This window comes from Microcebus murinus, chromosome 8 (genome assembly GCF_040939455.1).
Source record: "Microcebus murinus isolate Inina chromosome 8, M.murinus_Inina_mat1.0, whole genome shotgun sequence".
Taxonomy (NCBI): Eukaryota; Metazoa; Chordata; class Mammalia; order Primates; family Cheirogaleidae; genus Microcebus; species Microcebus murinus.
In genome coordinates, this window is record NC_134111.1 from 76,099,372 (window position 1) to 76,121,675 (window position 22,304).

The 22,304-nt window shown below is 37.4% G+C and overlaps 2 protein-coding genes across 11 annotated transcripts in view; both read left to right on the forward strand.

Moving 5' to 3' along the window:
- Nucleotides 1–4,092, forward strand: part of CARF (calcium responsive transcription factor) — a 95,948-nt gene extending 91,856 nt beyond the window's left edge. For all 7 annotated transcript variants that reach the window (XM_012738938.3, XM_012738944.3, XM_012738939.3 and 4 more), the window contains one exon: nt 3,909–4,092. The gene's annotated coding sequence lies outside the window, so the exon portion shown is untranslated. The remainder of the gene's footprint in view (nt 1–3,908) is intronic.
- NBEAL1 (neurobeachin like 1) overlaps nt 4,062–22,304 on the forward strand; it is a 164,228-nt gene continuing 145,985 nt past the window's right edge. For all 4 annotated transcript variants that reach the window (XM_076005822.1, XM_076005824.1, XM_076005821.1 and 1 more), the window contains exon 1: nt 4,062–4,183. In XM_076005822.1, the coding sequence (XP_075861937.1) occupies nt 4,133–4,183 (51 nt within the window). In that variant the 5' untranslated portion in view covers nt 4,062–4,132. The remainder of the gene's footprint in view (nt 4,184–22,304) is intronic.

The following is a 22,304-nucleotide window of genomic DNA, read 5'->3' on the forward strand; positions in this document are numbered from 1 at the left end:
AGAGTGAGACCCCATCTCTACTAAAAATAAAAAGAAATTAATTGGCCAACTAAAAATATATGGAAAAAATTAGCCAGGCATGGTGGCACATGCCTGTAGTCCTAGCTACTTGGGAGGCTGAGGCAGGTTTGCTTGAGCCCAGGAGTTTGAGGTTGCTGTGAGCTAGGCTAACGTCACAGCACTCTAGCCTGGGCAACAGAGTGAGACTCTGTCTCAAAAAAAAAAAAAAAAAAAAATACTGTCATCCTTTGAGTCCCAGTAGGGACAGTCATGTGGCATCCCAGAGGATGTATTTTTCTCTTTCTAGGTGTAACTGCAATAATGTCATGTGGGGGATTCGATGCCTCCATGAAGCAATGGGTATGGTTTTGTGTCACAGACATAGACATCTCTTCAGTATCTGTATCATTAGTCACAAGCAGAAGAAAATGAGAATAGGTGGATGAATCTGTGCAAATCTATCAGCACTATCTTCAAAACAAAACAAAAGTTCCTATTAACTGTAAGAACCTAACTACTCAAAGTGTGGACTCTGAATCAGAAGTGTTGGTATCTTGGGAGCTTGGTAGATTGCTGCCCCATTGAATCCCAGCCCTACTGCTTCAAAAGCAGCATTTTAACAACATCTCCAAGCTATTAGTATGCACTTGAAAGTTTGAGAAGCAGTGTACACAATATTATCAACCTTTGTTTATGGATACCACATTTCTTACTTTTTACTCTAATTTAGTAATTTATTAAGTTTATGTTTTATAGTGCTAGTCTTGTGAAGAGTCCAACGTGCTGTAAACTAATAGTTTATAGGAAATCTGGAGATGGAACGGTATAGAGACATATAGTAAAACAGGTAATTTAATTCATATAGTCCGCAAATATTAATGTTTCTTTAGCTCCTACTATGTGTAAGAGACTATTCAAGGACCTGAAGATATAGCAGCGAGCAATGTCCCTGTTTTCATGATGCTTACATTTTATTAAGCACAATAAACAAATAATATGTTAGCTGATAAGTGGCTATAGTGAAAAATAGAGTAAGGAGAAACAGAAGTTGCTATTTTATGGAACCAACACGCTTCTGCTACACAACTCTGCTAGAGGTTGCTATTTTGTAAGGAAGGAATGCTTTACACATAAGATGATTCTTGAACAGAGACTTAAAGATTGTGTGTAGACATCTGGAGAAAGAGATGTCCTGGTAAAGGGGACAGCATGTGAAAATCCCTGAGACTGAAGTGTGCTTTGTGCATTTGAGGAGCAGCAAAGAAGTCATGTCTTGTGTGAGATAAGGAAAGGACAGACTAATTGGAGAAGTCAGAGAGGAAAATGTGGGAGGAAAACAAAATAGGTCTTTTGCAAGCCTTATTAAGTGGATGGGAAGCCATCTGAGTGTTTTTAGCAGAGAAGTGACATCTTATTTTTGTATTAAAAGATCACTCTGCTATGTTGAGAGTAATCCACGGATGGGGGAAGAGTAGATAGGCAGAGGCAAGGAGACAAGTTGGAAGGTTATCGCAATAATCCAGAAAAGACTCAGCAGGAACAAACTAGAGTGGGGTGGGGTGGAGAAATGGTTAGATATATTTTAAGGCTATGGCTGAAAGGGTTAGAGTGGATGTAAAGTTCATGAGAAAGACGGCAAGTACACTTTCTAGGTTCTTGGACTGAACAAATACAAGCATGTAATTGCTAATTACTAAAACGGAAGATCTCATAGGAAGTCCTCCCCCTCCGAAAGTTTGACATGTTAAGTTTCATATGCCTGCTGGACAACCAAGGAGAAAAGGTGAATGTAAAATGTAATTTCAGTGTAAAAAATTGAAGGCATAATTTGCAAGCAACTACTATGAACTCTGCCACGCTGGATTGAAAGCAGCTATTGACAATAGTAAAGGAATGGGCATAGTTGTGTTCCAGTAAAACTTCATGGCACGGAAGCTTGAATTCCATCTAATTTTCACATATCATGAAATATTATTCCCATTTTTATTTTTGTTAAGCAAATTGTAAGCGGGATGGGCTACAAAACCTAAATCGTTTTCTCCCTGGCTCTTTACAGGAAAAGTTTGCAAGCCATTGTTATAGATGAAACAAGATGGGACATTAGCTGATCATTTTTGAAGCGGGCGATAGTATATGGGGCTTTGTTATATTAGTATACTTTTGTATGTACTTGAAAATTTTCATACTGAAAAGTTTTAAAAATGTTTAACAAAGGTGATTAGTCCTACCCGTTTTTTCCTCCCTTTAACGAAACAGTAACCCTCTGAAAGTTGTTGATAGCTAGTAAGCGTCTTTTGTTTTTTTCCTGACCTAGCAAAACCGTTTTGAAGCTTTCAGTGGTAGTAAAATAAGCCCTTTAGACTGACATTTGGCTACAGCAAAAGTACGAGGCACAAACACGATTAGGGAAAAAGGGTATTTTCCTTGGAGAATGTGTGTGTATGTGCGCTCGCGCGCGTTTCCTTTTTACATTACTATAAATTCCCAGGACCAATGCCATTTCTACAAATAAATCAAAACAAGATCCCCCTTAGCTATCACAGTCGGGTTTCCCGCCCACAGATAACTACCGGAAATGACGCCACCAGCCGAAAGCTCGATGGCCGGTCCCCAGCAGGGGCGGGGCGTATACGTCAGCACGCCTGCCCTCCTCGTAGTCCAGCTGGGGGAAGGCCGACCTGAGTGCTTGGGCTGGCGCCGGTCCCGGGAAGGGCTGCAGGAGCCCTGTCGACTGCGCCTGCGCAGGTATGTTGGGGCGGGGCTTCAGGTCACCCTGCCCCTACCCAACCTACGCGACCATTTAGCCGCCGCCGCCCGAGGGCCGGGTAAATCCTTAGCGGCCGGAATGATTACCCGAGGGGGCAGCCCCGCCCCTGGCTCCTCCCGGCCCTCGCGCCCCGCCTCCCTGTCCCGCCCGCCTGCCTAGCTGCGGGGTGACACCCGGCTTCGCCCTGGGAAGGGTGCGAGGGAGCAAGTGAGGCTGCGGCGCGGTCCCCCAAGTGAGCGTGGTGAGGTGAAGCGGGTCGTTGGGGAGAGGGGTCGGTGGCGAGAAGTGGGAGCGCCCGGGTGCTTGGTGGTGGAGGGGCTGTAGAGTGAGGGGCGACTGTGAGGGGGCGAGGCTGTCGCGGGCGTGTCCCGATACAGCGGGGCTGGCAGTGAGCGCGGGGTCTGGAGACGCCAAGCTCGCGTTGCGAGCTTCAGTTCTAAAGCTTCTCTTGGCACCTTGGCACACCTTAAGTTTGCCTCTGTTTCGGTCGTCTGGGATGCGAGGAGGAAATTTAAAGACCCCCCGAAAACAGTTGGAGGCTTTCCCAGGCAGTTTTCTTTGCCGGTGTGTGCGTGCTGGTTTCTTCCTGGATGGAGAGGTAAAAAGGCCAGGTGGGCAGGTTGACTTTCACTCTCGGAGGATTGTTAAAACAAACAAGCCAGGAATTCCTCACCCCTCCCCCAACGCCCTGCCCTGCAACACAGCAAACATTCCCAACAACTTTTAAGAAGCAGACTATTTTGAATCCAGAACTTTTTTCAGAAATCTGAAAAAAAATAAATAAAATAAAAGCAGACTAGAAAATTCTAAAACATTTCATGTGTTTGAAATATGACTTCGAAATATGTGCCTTTATGTCTGTAGAAAGTAAGTGGTAAGGGAGTCTTTATTATCGCTGGATGCAGTTTTGGTTATGAGTATGCATTCGTTTTTATGTGCCTTAAAGGACTCTATGATGTGACATTTTGTTAGCTGTGATGATTTCCTGAAGCACAAGTTTCTCTGAAATCTAATCAATCAGTGTAAAAGTTTAGCCTGTTAGTGAGAAAGTGAAGCAGATAAATCTTTCGTTTCTGATAAGTCTAGATTTTTAAATATGGCCTCTTTTACTAACAAATCTTTGGTTCTTTTTCCTTCATAGATTTATTTACTTGCCCAACTACCATTGCTGAAGATATGTTGGAGTATTGCTGAAACTGCCTTTTATTGGCCAGAAGACAGTCCATTTGTTTCACTTTTTTTTGTTTCCCCTACTGCTTTGAGCTTTACTGTAATGGCTGAAAAACTTGGAAAATAAAATGAACATGCTGTGGTCTTGAACATAATTTTTTTGAGGAAAAATTAAAGTGCCAGAGTGAAAGCCAGATGGCATCCAGAGAGAGGCTCTTTGAACTTTGGATGCTTTATTGTACAAAGGTAATCACTTTCCTTTTTATTTCTGTGCTTTAAAATAATGTAAAATTTTGTGACTGGCCTTATTACTACTTTATAGTAGTGTATTCATTCATACTGATTACTCCAAGCTTAAAAAAACTTAAGGATTTCCCTTTTTTTCAGGTTTGAACACATACATATATTGACATACTATTAAAAACTGTAGGGTGAGGTTTTTATTTGATACTTATGATCCTCCAAAATCCCAAAATTATATAAGTAAAATTATGCCCGTAAGAGCAAAATATTTGTTTGTGCTTTTCTTTTTCTCCTACAAGTGAAAGTGGGATAGAAGAGATTTTTTTTAGGAACACATTAAACATTTTTCTCAGAATTAACCTTTTAAATTGTATGAAAAGGTTATTGATGGAGGTTCTTACTATATGATTGGCACCATGTTAGAACTTCATGAGCATTATCTAATTTGATCCTCTCTACAATCCTGTAAGTATGATTATCCCCTTTTACTAATGAGAAAACTGAGGCAGGGGTTAAATGAGTAGCTGGTAGCAGAGAAACTCAGTACTTCCAGACTCAAGTCCATGCTTTTATTCATTGACTTCTTAATATTTTTGTTTTTGTCATGCCCAAATTTTTTCCTCCCTGTCTCTGTATGAGTTTTTAAATGATAGCTTTGATTTTAGGTTATTGAGAAGAGTACTACTTAAAAACATGTTTTTCAAGTGAGTAGCTAGCTACATAACTACTTTGAAGATACTGACAAGGGTCAGAGAAATACCCATAATCTACTATTTAAGTTAATTTAAGTCTGTGTGGTAAAGTTCTCAAGTCATAGCTTGTGTTTCTGTGTTACTGGCTTCTTTTTTTATACTTTTAGCTCTTTGAAAAACAAATTATTCTTTAACAATAGTCTCATTTATCTGTAATATTAAATTTTAGAGATTACACTGGAGTTTTCTTTGACTTCCTGGTCTGATAATGGATGTATACTTTGAAATGTTTAATATGGATTTTTAAAATAGCTTTTAGTCTTGTGTAATTTAATGCCAGAAATGTCTTCTTAAAAATAGACAACTCTCCCAATAAAAAAGGAATCAAATAAACCAGACACTTTTGAAAATAGTCACTAACAAATAGTAGCCAAAAATTAAAATAATTTTTAGTACAAATGCCTGTAGTTTGAAAATTATTTGTTAAAAAAATACATCAAACTCACCAGGTTTTACTGTTTTCAGAATGACAAAAGTGAATGAGGCTGCATTGTCTTACTAATTAGTTATGTTTTCTAGGTAGATTTACTATTTTATTTAAATAACACAGTGCTTATTAAAAACACAGTATAGTTCATTGGCATATAAGGGAATTTTATTTGTAATGATGTTTAATATAAATATGAATCCCTACTCTTTGAAATTTCTGTCAATAATGAAGGCCTCTCATGGTCAAGTTTTGAAACCTATCTCTTCTTGGACAGGCAAATAATTTAAGATTTAAATAATGTGTGCCCTTAAGATTTAAATTTTTGGCTGGGCACGGTGGCTCATACCTGTAATCCTTGCACTCTGGGAGGCTGAGGCAGGAGGATGCCTCAAGGTCAGGAGTTCGAAACCAGCCCAGCCTGAGCAAGAATGAGACCCCGTCTCTACTAAAAATGGAAAGAAATTAATTGGACAACTAAATATATATAGAAAAAATTAGCCAGGCATGGTGGTACATGCCCATAGTCCCAGCAACTCGGGAGGCTGAGACAGAAGGATTGCTGAGCCAGGGCATGTGAGGTTGCTGTGAGCTAGGCTGATGCCATGGCACTCTAGCCCAGGCAACAGAGTGAGACTATGTCTCAAAAAAAAAAAAAAAAAAAAAAAGATTTAAATTTTTATTCAGTTGTTTTCAAAGATTAGTTATTTAAAATCATGATTTTATGTTTCACCAGTTCATGAGTAAGCTACTTGTAAGCTAGACAACAGCTTTTTTCTGCAGACACCTTGAATCAGGTATCTACCAAATACACCTCAGAGATTTAAATTTTCAACCTAGTGAGGATAATTACCAAATACTATTCCCAGTTCTTATATTGCTGCCACTCTAACATTTAGCCCTTCAACCCACCTGACTTTTTTTTTCCACCTGACAAACTTTTAAGACCCTTAAAAAAAAAAACAAAACACTTGTAATAAGCTTTCAGACAACTTCAGGACTGCTCAGATCTTATAAAAATGTTTTCTACAACTTAGTTCCAAGAGTGTCTTAGACCTTTTTGTGGGCTTACAATTGTAGTGTCTAGATTTGGCTCTGCTATCCTCTTTTGTAGTCTTGATAAAGACTTGCCTCTTTAGCTCTCAGTTTTTCTCATTTGTTGAGTAAGAGTGTATCTGTGAGAGAGAGAATGTTTATCTAACTCACCATTAAGATTTTTGTTTTGGGCTGGGTATATGGCTCACCTAGCACTAACACTCGGAGGTTGAGGCAGGCGGATCGCTCAAGATCATGAGTTCGAAACCAGCCTGAGCAAGAGAGAGACTCCGTCTCTATTAAAATAGAAAGAAATTAATTGGCCAACTAAAAATACATAGAAAAAATTAGCCGGGCATGGTGGCGCGTGCCTGTAGTCCCAGCTACTGGGGAGGCTGAGGCACTAGGATCACTTGAGCCCAGGAATTTGAGGTTGCTGTGAGCTAGGCTGACACCATGGCACTCACTCTAGCCTGGGCAACAAAGTGAGACTCTGTCTCAAAAAAAAAAAAAAAAAAAAAAAAGATTTTTGTTTTGACCTCCAAAAGATAAATATAGTTTTTTTGTCCTTATTTTTTTTTTTTTTTTTGAGACAGAGTCTCGCTTTGTTGTCCAGGCTAGAGTGAGTGCCATGGCGTCAGCCTAGCTCACAGCAACCTCAAACTCCTGGGCTAGAGTGATCCTTCTGCCTCAGCCTCCCGAGTAGCTGGGACTACAGGCATGCGCCACCATGCCCAGCTAATTTTATATATATATATCAGTTGGCCAATTAATTTCTTTCTATTTATAGTAGAGACGGGGTCTCGCTCTTGCTCAGGCTGGTTTTGAACTCCTGACCTTGAGCAATCCGCCCGCCTCGGCCTCCCAAGAGCTAGGATTACAGGCGTGAGCCACAGCGCCCGGCCTTTTTGTCCTTATTGTGTGGATTGTTACATGGAACTTTTTTGTTATTTTTTAAGCTTTTATTATGGAAATTTTCAATCATGTACAAAGTAGAGAAGATATAGTGAACCCTTTTGTATCTGTCATCCAACTTCAACAATTATCAGTTCATGTTTAGTCACTTCATCTGTAACCCTCAATTTCCCCTGTCTTTACTCCTGAATTATTTTAAAGCAAATCCCAGACAATTTATCTTCTCCATAAACATGTAAAAATATATCTATAAAATAATTCCTCTTAAAAACAGTCGCAACACAATAATTCTTTAAATTATCGAATGTCAGTGTTCAAACCTTTCTGCTAGTGTCATAATCTTATTTTCCCACTGTTGGGTTCAGTATTGTTTCCCAATTTGTTTGGCTGAATCTTTAAATAAAGTATACACATTGTATCTGTTGAAAATGTCTGTTAAACCTTTTAATAATCTATAGGTTCCCCCTCACCACACTTTTTCATTCCTTGCTATATATTTGTTGAAGAAAGCAGGTTTTGACCTTACAGTTTGGATTTTGCTCATTGAATTCCCTTGATTTCATGTAATTCTTCCTTTCTTTTGAGGTCTATAAACTGGCAGATCTAGAGACTTGGATTGATTTAGCTTCTATTTTGGGTGGGAAAGGCTAGAATAATTCATAAGTGTAGTGGACATCAGTGATTTTTGCCTATATGTGTTAATTATTAAGATACTGCAACACTGTATAAACTCTTATCATTTCTTCAATTATGAGTAGAACACGTAGCAAAGTGTCCCTTCATCGATGTTGATGACAATTCCTTAAAAGGGAAGGCAGGTAGCATATGTGTTGGTTCTCTTTGTCAGTTTTCACAGTAATAGCTTAATTTACTAACATCCTCCCAAGGTGATCAACTGTTTTTCTTGAGTATCAAGTTCATCTTTATTAAAGTTTAAACGGCATCTACTGTTTTGCTGCCCTACTTGGTTTGCTGTCTATACAAAATGTATACATACCTGATTAAAGAAGACAACTTTGAAGATTTATGAAGGACTGCTTCAGAGCAGTAAGGTTAAGACACCCTTCATATTTGTCACAGTGCTAACTTCAGTACATGTATTCCATTAAGTGTTAGCAATAGGTCAATATAAAGGTACCATCGTAGTGTTTCTGTGTAATGTAATGTTTTAAAAGTTACCATTGAACATTGTAAGAGTTTAGTAGGTATGGTAGGTAGTAGGACTACCTCAGAAATAACCCATGGGTAATACTGCTTGGTCAAAGGAATGCTAATGGAATATATAACTGTATTCTATTAATACCTATTAGTCTGGGTTCATTTGCAAGCCTAAATACTAGTCCTTTAAGTAGAATTTAAAATACTCCTTTCAGTTCTTAGCAGATGACTCCCCATATATTAAACTCCGTATTTGGAAAGAATTTGAGTATAAACTTTACAGTTTGTTTTTCTTAATTTAATTTAATTTAATTTTTTCGAACTCCTGACCACGAACAATCCGCCCGCCTCGGCCTCCCAGAGTGCTAGGATTACAGGCGTGAGCCACCGCGCCCGGCCAAATTTAATTTTTTTAAGACAGAGTCTCACTTTGTTGCCCAGGCTAGAGTGAATGCCGTGACATCAGCCTAACTCACAGCAACCCCAATCTCCTGGGCTCAAGCAATCCTCCTGCCTCAGCCTCTCAAGTAGCTGGGACAATAGGCATGCGCCACCATGCCCAGCTAAATTTTTGTATATATATTTTTAGTTGGTCAATTAATTTGTTTCTGTTTTTAGTAGAGACGGGGTCTCGCTCAGGCTGGTTTTGAACTCCTGACCTCGAGCAATCCTTCTTCCGCCTTGGCCTCCCAGAGTGTAGGATTACAGGCATGAGCCACCATGCCCGGCCTTAATTTTATTTTTAATTGACAACAATTATATATGTTTATAGATACAGTGTGGTTTATCGATACATGTATACCTTGTGGAATGATGAAATCAAGCAAATTAACATATCCCTCATCTCACATACTTATCATTTCTTTGTGGTGTGCAGCTTTTTTTAGTTACCTAACTTTTTTTTTTTTGAGACAGAGTCTTACTCTGTTGCCTGGGCTAGAGTGCCATGGTGTCAGCTTAGTTCACAGCAACCTCAAACTCCTGAGCTCAAGTGATTCTACTGCCTCAGCCTCCCCAGTAGTTGGGACTATAGGCATTCACCACCGTGCCCACCTAATTTTTTATATATGTATTTTTAGTTGTCCAACTAATTTCTATTTTTGGTAGAGATGGGGTCTCGCTCTTGCTCAGGCTGGTCTCAAACTCCTGAGCTCAAGCAATCCACCAGTCTCGGCCTCTCAGAATGCTAGGATTACAGGCATGAGCCACCACGCCCAGCCATTCCCTAAACTTTTAAGCTCTAACTTTTTACTTTCTTCTAGGAATAGGCTTTAAATACATTGTTAGAAACATGTGTCTTCCTAATACCTTATTTGTTCACCTAACCTTATGTAGTTATTATTACATAGCACAGGCAAGATGATTTCTGATCACCTAACATTCTTGCTCTCTAAAGATTATTTCACCACTGTTTGAGACTACTAATTCAAATTATATAGTTTGAACTTTTCTTGCCTCCAAATGGTCATCCCCACCCATGGTCAAGGATTCGATTAACAGTGCATTTCTTTCTTTTTTTTTTTTTTGAGACAGAGTCTTGCTCTGTTGCCCCAGCTAGAGTGCCCTGATGTCAGCCTAGCTCAATGCAAAGGATCCCAGAGGATCCCTGGGCTCAAGGGATCCTTTTGCCCCAGCCTCCCAAGTAGCTGGGACTTCAGGCATGCGCCACCATGCATAGCTAATTTTTTCTATTTTTGGTAGAGATAGGGTCTTGCTCTTGCTTAGGCTGGTTTCCAACTCCTGAGCTCAAAGGATCTGCAAGCTTCAGCCTCCCAGCGTGCTAGAATTACAGGTGTGAGCCACCACACCGGGCTCAACAGTGCATTTCTTATAGCTTTTATAAGTTAAACATTAATTCGAACAGTTTTAATCTTCTATCTGGATTTTAGTTTCATTGTTTACTTTGAGCATTATTTTTCTTATGTATAGAAGGCAAAATGACTTATTTTTTAATGTATAAAGATTTTGGTTTATATTATCTGTAGTAGGCACCATATTATTCACTATATCTTTTGATGTTATTTTATACTTAATGTATCGAAGGTAAGAGAGATAGTGCTGAGAACAATTTTTGTTTCTGTAATATTGGACAACTTCTTGAAGTTGATGTATTTGCATAGGAAAAGACATACGTATCATAAACTCCCTATCTCAACTACTGCCCTTGGACAGGCATAAGCATGTACTTCTGTTAATCATTTGGGCTTTTAGGAGTGCTGCAGTTGGTCACCAGAATATGTAGATGAGAGAAACTGAGCCTATCAAATTCTTAGATAAGATTAAGCTATTTTTGTTCTATCCGGTATAAAATATCAAATGCATTAACTGAGTAAAAAGATACAAAGTGACTCAAAAGAATGGTATTTTGAAGTGTGGTAATGTACGTTGAAATTCATGATCCATTTTTGTCATTGGCTTTTTTTTTTGAGATTTAATTTATACTGAACAATTTTGGAGCCAGTATTTTATCTCCATACTACTGATCTTAAGGACTTAGTAGGTTACCTAGTTTCTTTAAGTCTCAATATTCTCATCTGTCAAATGGAAAAAATAATTATTTGACATATCTTTCAGAGTTGTTGAGAAAAAAATGAATTTATTGTATTTGCATTGTATATTGAGGATAAGGAGACATATAAATGTAATTTTTATAATATTTTGTAAATATATTTGTAGGAGTGTGTGTATCAAGATTACTTCCATTTTGCCTTTATATTGTATAATAATAGAGGGCAATATTCTTTTATTTGTTTATCAGTAATGAAGCTGTGTTCATGAATGTTTTAAATAATTTTTACTCTTTACTTATTTTTGCTTTGAAGCATAGTGCTCAATTATGTTGAGTAATGATGTGAGGTTTTTTTCTCTCTATGCTAAACCAAGTTTGTTTTGGACCTTGGTGATGCTCCATTTCCTGCTGTTGCCCTTTGTCCTGCTAAATCTGGAATATGACTGAAATAGATAGTTTTGCAGTGAGCTCAGAGTAAACTTCCTTTTCAGAATAAAAGTTTTGCTTCATAAAGAAAATAGAATTTAGAGGTTTTTTAATTTAGTTAAAATGGCAAATACCTCTTTTTATGCATAGATTTGGAAAAAATGGAATGCACAAATACTCATCTAATGAGAAAATTATCAATTTATTAGTATAAATTTGGTTATAATCCTAAATGAAGCTTTTAGTAAGATGGAACAATACACATGAACCCTTATAATTTAACCCATATTTAATGAGTCCCTGGTATGCACAAAGTTTGAAAATAGCTGTTGATTTTCTTTGACTTAATAATGACTTTGTATGTAAGGAAGGTAATGTTCTTTGACACTAAAGAAAAGAAAACAAAATCATTAACAGCCTATTAGTCATTACTAGTTATAGGTTTGTTTTAGGAAGTTAGATGTGAAAGCAAGAAATAAATATTTTATACCAGTAAACTTGACGTTAGCCCGTAGGAAACTTTGTGGTTTAACTTGAGCTTTTGCACTACTCTAAAAAGTTGTTGAGATGCATGAAAATGTTTTATTCTTTCTTTTTTATTATTTTTTCAGTATCAAAATTTAAATTTCCTTGGTAGAATATAGATTTTTTTTTTTTTTGAGACAGAGTCTCACTCTGTTGCCTGGGCTAGCGTGCCATGGCATCAGCCTAGCTCACAGCAACCTCAAACTCCAGGACTCAAGCAGTCCTCCTGCCTCAGCCTCCCTAATAGCTGAGATTACAGGCATGAGCCACCATGCCCAGCTAATTTTATTATATATATATTTTTAGTTGGCCAATTAATCTCTTTTTACTTTTAGTAGAGATGGGGTCTTGCTCTTGCTCAGGGTGATCTCAAACTCCTGAGCTCAAACAATCTGCCTGCTTTGGCCTCCCAGACTGTTAGGATTATAGGCGTGAGCCACTGTGCCCAGCCTAGAATGTAGAATTGATAGCACTTAATGTGTAGGTGTGGAGCATAATGTGTAGATATGTAAGAGTCTAAAATAATTTCCAAGTTGGTTTATTTTGGAAACTGATACTTGTTCATCTCATTCAGAAAGTTAGCTAATACAAGATCACTAGGTTTTCAGGTAATCAAGCTGAGTTTTCAGTGCCTGTGGGACATTTAGGTAGAAATACTCCACATGTATTGTTCAGAAGGGAGGTCTATGCTGGAAATGAAGGTTTGAGAGTGGTCACATTGGAAGTTTTTGGATAGTTATTATGAGCATGAGAAGAAAACAGTAAAAGTAAGGAAGTCCTGGAGGACATGATCATTTAAGAAGATAGCAGAAGAACTTGTTAAGGAGTTTGAATGGGAGGAGAACCAAGAGTGAGTGGTTGCTTCAGGAAGTAGAGGGGCGTTATAAAGGTCAAAGGAGTGCTCTGCCTTTTCTATAGCTTCCTTTCCCTTTTTGCAAAATTGCATGGCAAATTTGTGTAAGTGAGTGAAGAATTGGGACTAAGAATCCAATTTACCACAGTCAGCTTTCCTGTCAACAGTGTCACATTGAACACAGTTAAGAAAAGCATTATGGAACATGTATTCAATGGTTCAGAGATTATTGGTGGCTTCAGCAAAAGCAGTTCTAAAAAAGAGTGAAAAATAGGCTGGGCGCGGTGGCTCACGCCTATAATCTTAGCACTCTGGGAGGCCGAGGTGGGCGGATCATTTGAGCTCAGGAGTTTGAGACCAGCCTGAGCAAGAGCGAGACCCTGTCTCTACTAAAAATAGAAAGAAATTAATTGACCAACTAAAAAAATTATATATAATAAAATTAGCCGGGCATGGTGGCACATGCTTATAGTCCCAGCTACTCGGGAGAATGAAGCAGGAGGATTGCTTGAGCCCAGGAGTTTGAGGTTGCTGTGAGCTAGGCTGATGCCACGACACTCACTCTAGCCCAGGCAACAGAGTGAGATTCTGTCTAAAAAAAAGAAAAAATATTAAAAATACAACTCTTCATATTCTTTTTTACATTATTAAATTCAACAGACTTAAAATTACTACCACACACAAGAGTGAGTGTCATGGTGTCAGTGTAGCTCACAGCAACTTCAAACTCCTGGGCTCAAGCAATCCTCCTGCCTCAGGCTCCCGAGTAGCTGGGACTACAGGCATGCGCCACCATGCCCAGCTAATTTTTTCTATATATTTTTAGTTGGCCAGTTAATTTCTTTCTATTTATAGTAGAGACGGGGTCTCTCTCTTGCTCAGGCTGGTTTCGAACTCCTGACCTCGAGGAATCCGCGTGCCTGGGCCTCCCAGAGTGCTAGGATTACTGGCGTGAGCCACCGTGCTGGGCCTACCACACTGCTATTAAAGTATTTAACATTTCCTTTTGATTTTTGTATTAACCTGGTTAAGGACTTTTATTGGTCTGTGTTCATGTGGTACTGCTCTAGAAGAGCATCTGAAAATTCTCAGATTCCCAAGATTCCATCTGTTACTTTGGAGATACGTAATTTGAAAAATACTGGTCTATAAATTGAACAGTCTCTGATGATCACTTGATACCAATGCATTGTGACTATTGAAATTGAATAATAATATTAGTTACAAGATAGTCATCCCTAATATGCTTAAAGTTATTAAAAAATTCATCGAAATAAGAATACAAACTTTTAAAATTCTTATATAGAGCTTATAGACCTCTGAAAATATTTGTGATACCCTCAGGGTTCTTGGCCCCAGTTTTAAGAACACAAGCCTTAATAATTTACCATATCTGACTTACTGCTGTTGCTTTGCCTCTTCTACGGCTTCCCTTTCCTTTTTGCAAAATTACATGGCAAATTTTTATAAATTAATGAAGAATTGGGACCAAGAATCCAATTTCCCACAGTCTATTTTCTTGTCACAATTATTCATATCCCTCCATATAAAACATGCACTTCATGTCAATCTCAAGAACTTCAAAACTCTCATCCAGTCATAGTCTTGACATTATCTTGTGATGTGTATCAGATCTAATTGTAGACTTTTTTGATATTAAGACCTGTGAACTCAGAAGTCACTATTCATATCTGTCCCCTACAGATCCACCATATAGTGGTGAAACTGAGGTAGGAATGCCACAATAAAGATTCTTCAAAAGGGAAAGAATGAGAGGCATATAGAAAGCACTGGTTCACAGCAATTCTGAAAGCTCTGGGAAATGTTGCCTGTTCCCTCTACTCTCAGAGAAAGAATGTTCCATGATTTGACTCAATTCTATTTCTTGAGAATAGCTGTCCAGGCCACTCTTCTCTCTTGATTTTGGCTTTATACTCGTGGAGGTGGTTTTTCTATCATTTTCCTTTTGCTATATCTTAGGGCATCAGAGCCTATGTATTTTCTTGTGACTAAGCAACTCCTTTAGCCTGTTTTCTGCATTAGAAAGTCTCCTATAGAAAGTGGGGTCTTCTCTTTCCTTTTAATTCTTCTGCCTCTGGTACTCTTTAGTTATATTGGCTAAGAATTCCAACATTATACTTTATAGTAGTGGAAATAAGGGACTGCCTTGTCTTCTCATTTTAGTAGGAAAAAGACTGGGTTTTTCCATTACATTAGCTTTAGACTTTGTGGCTGAGGCATATATATGTATGTGTATATTTTTGTGTATAATCACTTGAAATCATAGATCAATTTAATTTATAATGATGGACAATTTAGTTCCTTATTCACTTTTTTCTGAGTTTACTGATAATGCATGTTTGCCACTGTTAGAATGTATTGTACAGGCCGGGTGCAGTGGCTCACGCCTGTAATCCTAGCACTATGGGAGGCCGAGGCGGGTGGATAGCTCGAGGTCGGGAGTTTGAAACCAGCCTGAGCAAGAGCGAGACCCCGTCTCTACTATAAATAGAAATAAATTAATTGGGCAACTAATATATATAGAAAAAATCAGCCGGGCATGGTGGCACATGCCTGTAGTCCCAGCTACTTGGGAGGCTGAGGCAGTAGGATTGCTTGAGCCCAGAAGTTTGAGGTTGCTGTGAGCTAGGCTGATGCCATGGCACTCACTCTAGCCTGGGCAACAAAGCAAGACTCTGTCTAAAAAAAAAAAAAAAAAAAAAGAATGTATTGTACAATTACTAAAAATAGTTTTATGTGTATATATGTTAAGATATGGATAATTAGACTATTATTAAGTTCCAGAGAAATGATATTAAGACTCACATAATTGAAAAGAATCACTGTCATTGCTTGCTTTAATTATTGGTATTTAGTAGTTGTCATTTTAAGTGTTCTTCATTATTAGAGTCCTCATTATGGATTTTAAGTAGGTACATTTGCATCTAGATGTGACACTTAATTTTCAATAGTCCTTCACTGTTAAAGATATAAAATAAAATGCTTATAGAGCAAGGGTTAATGCCTTCTAGTGTCTGAATATGTGTTCAGCCTGGCTGACTTTTTCTGTTTGTTTATACTCAAAGGCCTTGATGTTGACAAAAACTCGTGATTTCTGTTGTGAAAATATGATTTATTTTTTATGGCAATTTTTTTCTGGTCACTCAAAATCTGTTAAGATACAGGGAACTATGTAGAATGACCATGCAATCTGCCATAGCCATATATCAAATCCTTTGAAGGTGTCAGACTTCAGGCAAGGGTTAGTAACACTTGCTGCCTTATCTCTTCATTATTTTTTATTTAAAAAAAAAAATTCACCGTATAATGTGACACTTCCTCAGGCAAGGGAAGAGGAAGATCTTCTCTTAAATATATTTTATGTAAACCCTGTTGTCTTAAAATATGAAAAATAACGTATTCTTACCTATAGCTAAAGGATATGAACATTTTCCTTTAATTTATATCTTGCAACTTAGGTTCAGACTGGTACAGGTATATACTCAGGTTGAACCAAAGCATTAAATAATCTTTACATTTCACACAAATCTCAGTCTTGCATTTCAAAACAAACTGTTTACCTCTGTTAAAAAAGTGTAGTTTTTTGGCAGGGCGGGGTGGCTCACGCCTGTAGTCCTAGCTCTCTGGGAGGCCGAGGCAGGCGGATTGCTCGAGTTCAGGAGTTCGACACCAGCCTTAGCAAGAGCGAGACCCCGCCTCTACTATAAATAGGAAGAAATTAATTGGCCAACTAATATATATATAGAAAAAATTAGCCAGGCATGGTGGCACGTGCCTGTAGTCCCAGCTACTTGGGAGGCTGAGGCAGGAGGATCGCTTGAGCCCAGGAGTTTGAGGTTGCTGTGAGCTAGGCTGACGCCATGGCACTCACTCTAGCCTGGGCAACAAATCGAGACTCTGTCTCAAAAAAAAAAAAAAAAAAAAGTGTAGTTTTGTTTGATGCATTTAACTAGTATACAATTTTTCCTTACATTAAACATTTGAATAGTGGGAAAGGTATGTACTATTTTAATTTGTGATGCTATATGAGAGGTGAATTTATACTTCTTTTTCTTTCAGATGATCCCTTTTATTTAGAAGCCCCGTATCTCTGTTTTGGTCAAAAGTCACATAGCCTTAAATCAGTGTATTAAAAAAAAAAATTCCACCTAAAATATAGTTGTATTTTTTAAATAACAAATAAATATATTGCCAGCTTGGAGAGACCCAGGGGACCCAATGTTGTATACCAACTTGTATTATCAATTTTCTATAAATGCTGCTGCTGCCATATTTTTTCAGATCTTCTTTTTAATGAATTTTAAGTTATGATTTTTATCAGTTCAAAATATAAAATTTAACCTTTCTGTTGAATCAATTTCATTTTAGGGAAAAAAACTAGATTTTTCTAATTAGATTCATATTCTAAGAAACAGTAGTAATGATGTTTTACTTTTATGCTGACCTTTAATTTTTTTATTATTTAAGATATAAATTAATTTTTAAAAATTTAAAAATTACAAATATGTAGAAAGTCATTCACTCAAAATCTCATTATTCAAAGACTTTTAGTTAAAAATACTTTATGGATGTGATTAAAATACTTTATGGCGGCCAGGCGCAGTGGCTCACCCCAGTAATCCTAGCACACTGGGAGGCCAAGGCACGCGGATTGCTTGAGGTCAGGAGTTTGAAACCAGCCTGAGCAAGAGCGAGACCCCGTCTCTACTACAAATAGAAAGAAATTAATTGGCCAACTAATATATATAGAAAAAATTAGCCGGGTATGGTGGTGCATGCCTGTAGTCCTAGCTACTTGAGAGGCTGAGGCAGAAGGATCGCTTGAGCCCAGGAGTTTGAGGTTGCTGTGAGCTAGGCTGATGCCCTGGCACTCACTCTAGCCCGAGCAACAAAGCGAGACTCTGTCTCAAAATAATAAAATAAAATAAAAATAAAAATAAATACTTTATGGCTGTATAAATTAATTACATTTACTACTACAAATCATTAAGATATTTAATTTGAAAAACTTCAACTTCTCGTGAAAATTGAACGTTATCTTAAACTTTTAAACTCCGTTTAACAAGTGTTGATGTCATATTAATGATTTATGTTTATATTAATATATGTCTTAATACATTTAATACATATATAGTGGTAATGTTTTTCTTTTCTAAAGAGTTACCTTTAATGTAATTTGACTAGTTTTTGTTGGGTCCCTACTGTTTGCACGTTATTGACTGTCATTTCATCCCTTGATTTTCTATTTTTTATTTGGTTAATTTTTAAAAATTAATCAACTTTAAATTTTAGAGCTATTTTACATTCACAGCAAAATTGAGCAGAAAGTATAGAATTACCACATACCCCCTGTCCCCACAAATGCACAACTTCCCCCACCATCCATATCCTGCACCATGGTTGTACCTTTGATCAATTAACAGACTTCCCCAAAACATCTGAACCAGGAATTTCTTTACCTGTCTGTCATGGGTATGAAACTCCAATATGAACACAAAATTCATGTAACAAGACATATTTTACCTAACAATGCAATGTTGGCCTTTTCAAATCCTGCTGATTTTAACTGATTTTTCTGCACTACATTGATCAGGCCTGCAACTTTATTAGTTATCTGAATGGATAGTTGTTTAAAATCTGAGCTGGGCATGATGGCTTAAGCTTTTAGTTGCAGTTACTCAGGAGATTGAAGTGGGATGACTGCTTGAGCCTGAGTTCAAGTCCAGCCTGGGCAGTGATTTGAGATGCTGACTCTAAAAAATAAATAAAATCTAAGAAATACATAAAGTAAAATTCTTTCTCAGTAGGAATTGGTGTGTTCCAAGCCTATTTTTATTAATAGATCTCTATTAGAATATTGCTTCTTTTGTTTGTGTTCAAATGGCTTCCAAACCTTTCCTGGATGTGACAGGTTTTCCTTTCATCAAAATTTTTGCTTTCCTCTATTTAATTGACCATTACTTCATCTGAGATCATGCTTTTCCAGCTAGAGTCAGTTTCCTACTTGGGTTGTATTTCCAGATAATAAGAAAATTAAGGCAAGATGGAGGAATAAAGTCATTAGAGATAGCTTCGTGAAAGAGGTAGTGTTGATGAAGGTTTTAAAGAATGTGTGTACACGCTTAATAGTTACAGAAGATGTTTCAGGTAAGCAAGCATAAGGCATTACCAAAAAGTACAAAGGAAAATGGTTTTAGTATAGATGATCATTTCTGGTAATAAAGTAGACTAGGCTGTTGGAATTAACCCTTCTTCTGAAAATTACTATAAATTCTAGATAAAATTTAAGAAACATCTTAAAAACATTGAAAAGCTGGCAAGATAGTAAGTCATTATGAAGTTAAATCAGAAACTTAGAGGTAGATGAAACCACTTTTGCCTAGTGAACTTGAGCTTTTGTTTTTTGTGTTCTTGTGGGCAGATAGAAGTTAAAGCCAACTGACTAACCGAAATGAGATTTTCCCTTCTAATTCTACAAAGGATGAACTAGAAGCAAACACACTTTGCTCTCCCCTCTCCACTAGGGGATTTCAGGGAAAAGTGCAATGAGTGAGAACCAACAGAAATAGACAACAAAAATAGATCTGGAAAGACTTCATATGTTGGTATTAGAAGGCAGAGATTATATGCTTACCAGGTAAAAGTTGAACAGATTCCTTATTTCATAGACTCTGAGACAACTTTGGTCATAAGATATATCATTACTTTATGTAACATTTAGAAAAATGCTGTCACTTAAATTGTAGCTTAATATTTTAATTCATGATATATGAATTGACCAGTCCTCATTGTTCTAAAATTACTGTCATCTTTTCCTAGAGTTTTGGCAGTTTCTCATCTTCATTTGCATGACTTGGCATATGATAGATAATCCTTTTGCATGTATTTCAGTTTCATCTATGTGAGAGTATCTCTCATTTTCAAGTTTATAGAGCACTAGCTGCTGTTTGCAAGAAAACAAAATTGTGATCATTCCTATAGTAATGAATATTTGCTTCATTAATGTTAAATAATATCCTGCTGCTCTGTTTTCATGCCTTTCTCTGTACATTATAATTTCATTTTATTGCCTAATCATAGTATAATTTTTTTGAAGGCATTTTAATGGCAGTTAAATTCATCTTGTGTAGTACCCATAATACATGTAGATATAGTGAAGGGACATAAATATGAGCACCTATTGTCAGGTTTGCACATGCGCAGTAACAAATCTGTCAGCTACGTCTCTAAGGGCAATTGTAAGATGCATTTTAATTTCAAAGGTGTGAAAATGTTGAGTGTATATTAGAATCATAACTTGCAGTTTTTTAAAAAATTGAAATGTGTAGAAATGGGAAAAAAATTAGAGTTTTGTTGAATGGAATGATAAAAGTACATTTTAGAACTTGGCAGCTGCAGAATTAGTTAGTAAAATAAATAAATTTACTTATTTATTTTTAGAGACAGAGTCTTGCTCTGTTGCCCAGGCTGGAGTGCAGTGACATGATCATAGCTCACTATAGTCTCAAAGTCCTGGGCTCAAATGATCTTCCTGCCTCAGCCTTCCAAGTAGCTGGGACTTACAGGTGCATGCCACCATGCCCAGCTAGTTTTTTAAAGTGTTTTTTTTATAGATGGGGGCTTCATAGTGTTGCCCAGCCTGGTCTCAAACTCCTGGCCTCAAGTGATTCTCCTGCCTCAGCCTCCCAAGTAGTAGCTGAGATTACAGGCATGAGCCACTGTACCTGGCTAGGAAAATTTAAATACATATGTTAGAAATGAAAAAAGGCTAAAAATTAATGAATTAGATATTCCAAGATCCACCTCCTGGTGTTCACACTCTTGTGTAGTCCCCACATTGTACCAGGGTTGGTCTGTATGATCAATAGAGTTTGGCAAAAGTAATAATATGTCATTTCTGACATTTGATTATAAAAGACACTGTTCTTTCCACCTCAGTTGTTGTTCTCATATTGGGGAAATCCAGCAGTTCTGTAGTGAATAAGTAGCCCTTTGAAGAGGCCCATCTTGTGAAGTAGTGAAGCCTCTTGCCAACTACTGCCCGAGTGAATTTTGAGTGGTTCCTCCAGCCCAGTCAAGCTTTGATATGACTACAGCCTTAGGTGACGTATTCATTTCAAGTTCCTGAAAAATACTGAACCAGAACCACCCACCTCACCCGCTCTTGAATTCCTGATCCTCTGAAGCAGTGAGATAATAAATGTTTGTTATTTTAAGCTACTAAATTTTAGGGTAATTTGTTACGCAGGAATAGATAAATAATGTATCATCCATTTAAGAACATAAGAACAAAATAAACCACAAAAAAGTGAAGGAAATTGTAGTTTTTTATGTGAAAATTCTCAAATTTATTATATTTTCAGTTGCAGAAGTATACATATATCAGAAAGTTAGCATGTATAAAGTAATAGATTTAAATTTAATAAATCACTATTATATAACATCTTGGTTTGAGTGGCATAAACAATCTATCTGTATACACTTTTAATTGAGAATCTAGAAGTGGGATTGAGAGTAAACAAGTCTTCTTTCTGCAAATCTTTCTAATAGTCATGGTGATATAAGAAAGTTATAAGATTTTTCCAGAAATTTCTTATAATGAAATACTGGATCTAGGAAATGATGATCAGTAGCTTCTAGCATCACACACAAAAAAAGAGAACCAGATATTATGTACCTTCTGAAGTTCATATCACCTATGTAGTAATTTTTGCCAAAAAATGTAGTCTGAATTTAATCCTCTAGATTTAACTAGTTCATAGGAAATACAGAGGACCAAGAAATGTGTTAAATGACACAAGGATATGCCTTCATTAAAATCCCTAATGTGAGAAATTCTGCATCACAAATGACCTAACATCTACAACAAATATTTGGGGGAAGAGGGTGGTGCAGGGAGGAGGTATAATAGAAACCTATAGGTTAAAAAAACTTAAAAGGTATATCAACCAATTGCAATATATGGACTTTATTTGAGTCCTGATCTGATCAAACTGTTGAAAAAGAAAGGCATTTCTGAGCGAATCAGGAAAATTTGGACATGGTATTAAGAAATTGCTAATTTAGGCCGGGCGTGGTGGCTCACACCTGTAATCCTAGCTCTATGGGAGGCTGAGGCAGGAGGATGGCTTGAAGTCAGGAGTGCGAGACCCCATCTCTACTAAAAAAATAGAAATTAATTGGCCAACTAAAATCCTGTAGAAAAAATTAGCCAGGCATGGTGGCGCATGCCTGTAGTCCCAGCTACTTGGGAGGCTGAGGCAGAAGGATTGCTTGAGCCTAGGAATTTGAGGTTGCTGTGAGCTAGGCTGCCGCCACAGCACTGTAGCCCCAACAACAGAGTGAGGCTCTGTCTCAAAAAAAAAGAAATTGCTAATTTATTTTAGATGTGATAAAACAGTCATATTTTAAAAAGATACTTTTAAGGATATATAGTGAAGTATTTGTAGATGAAATGATATATCTAGGTTGCTTCAAACTAATGCAGTTGAGGATGGGGCTAT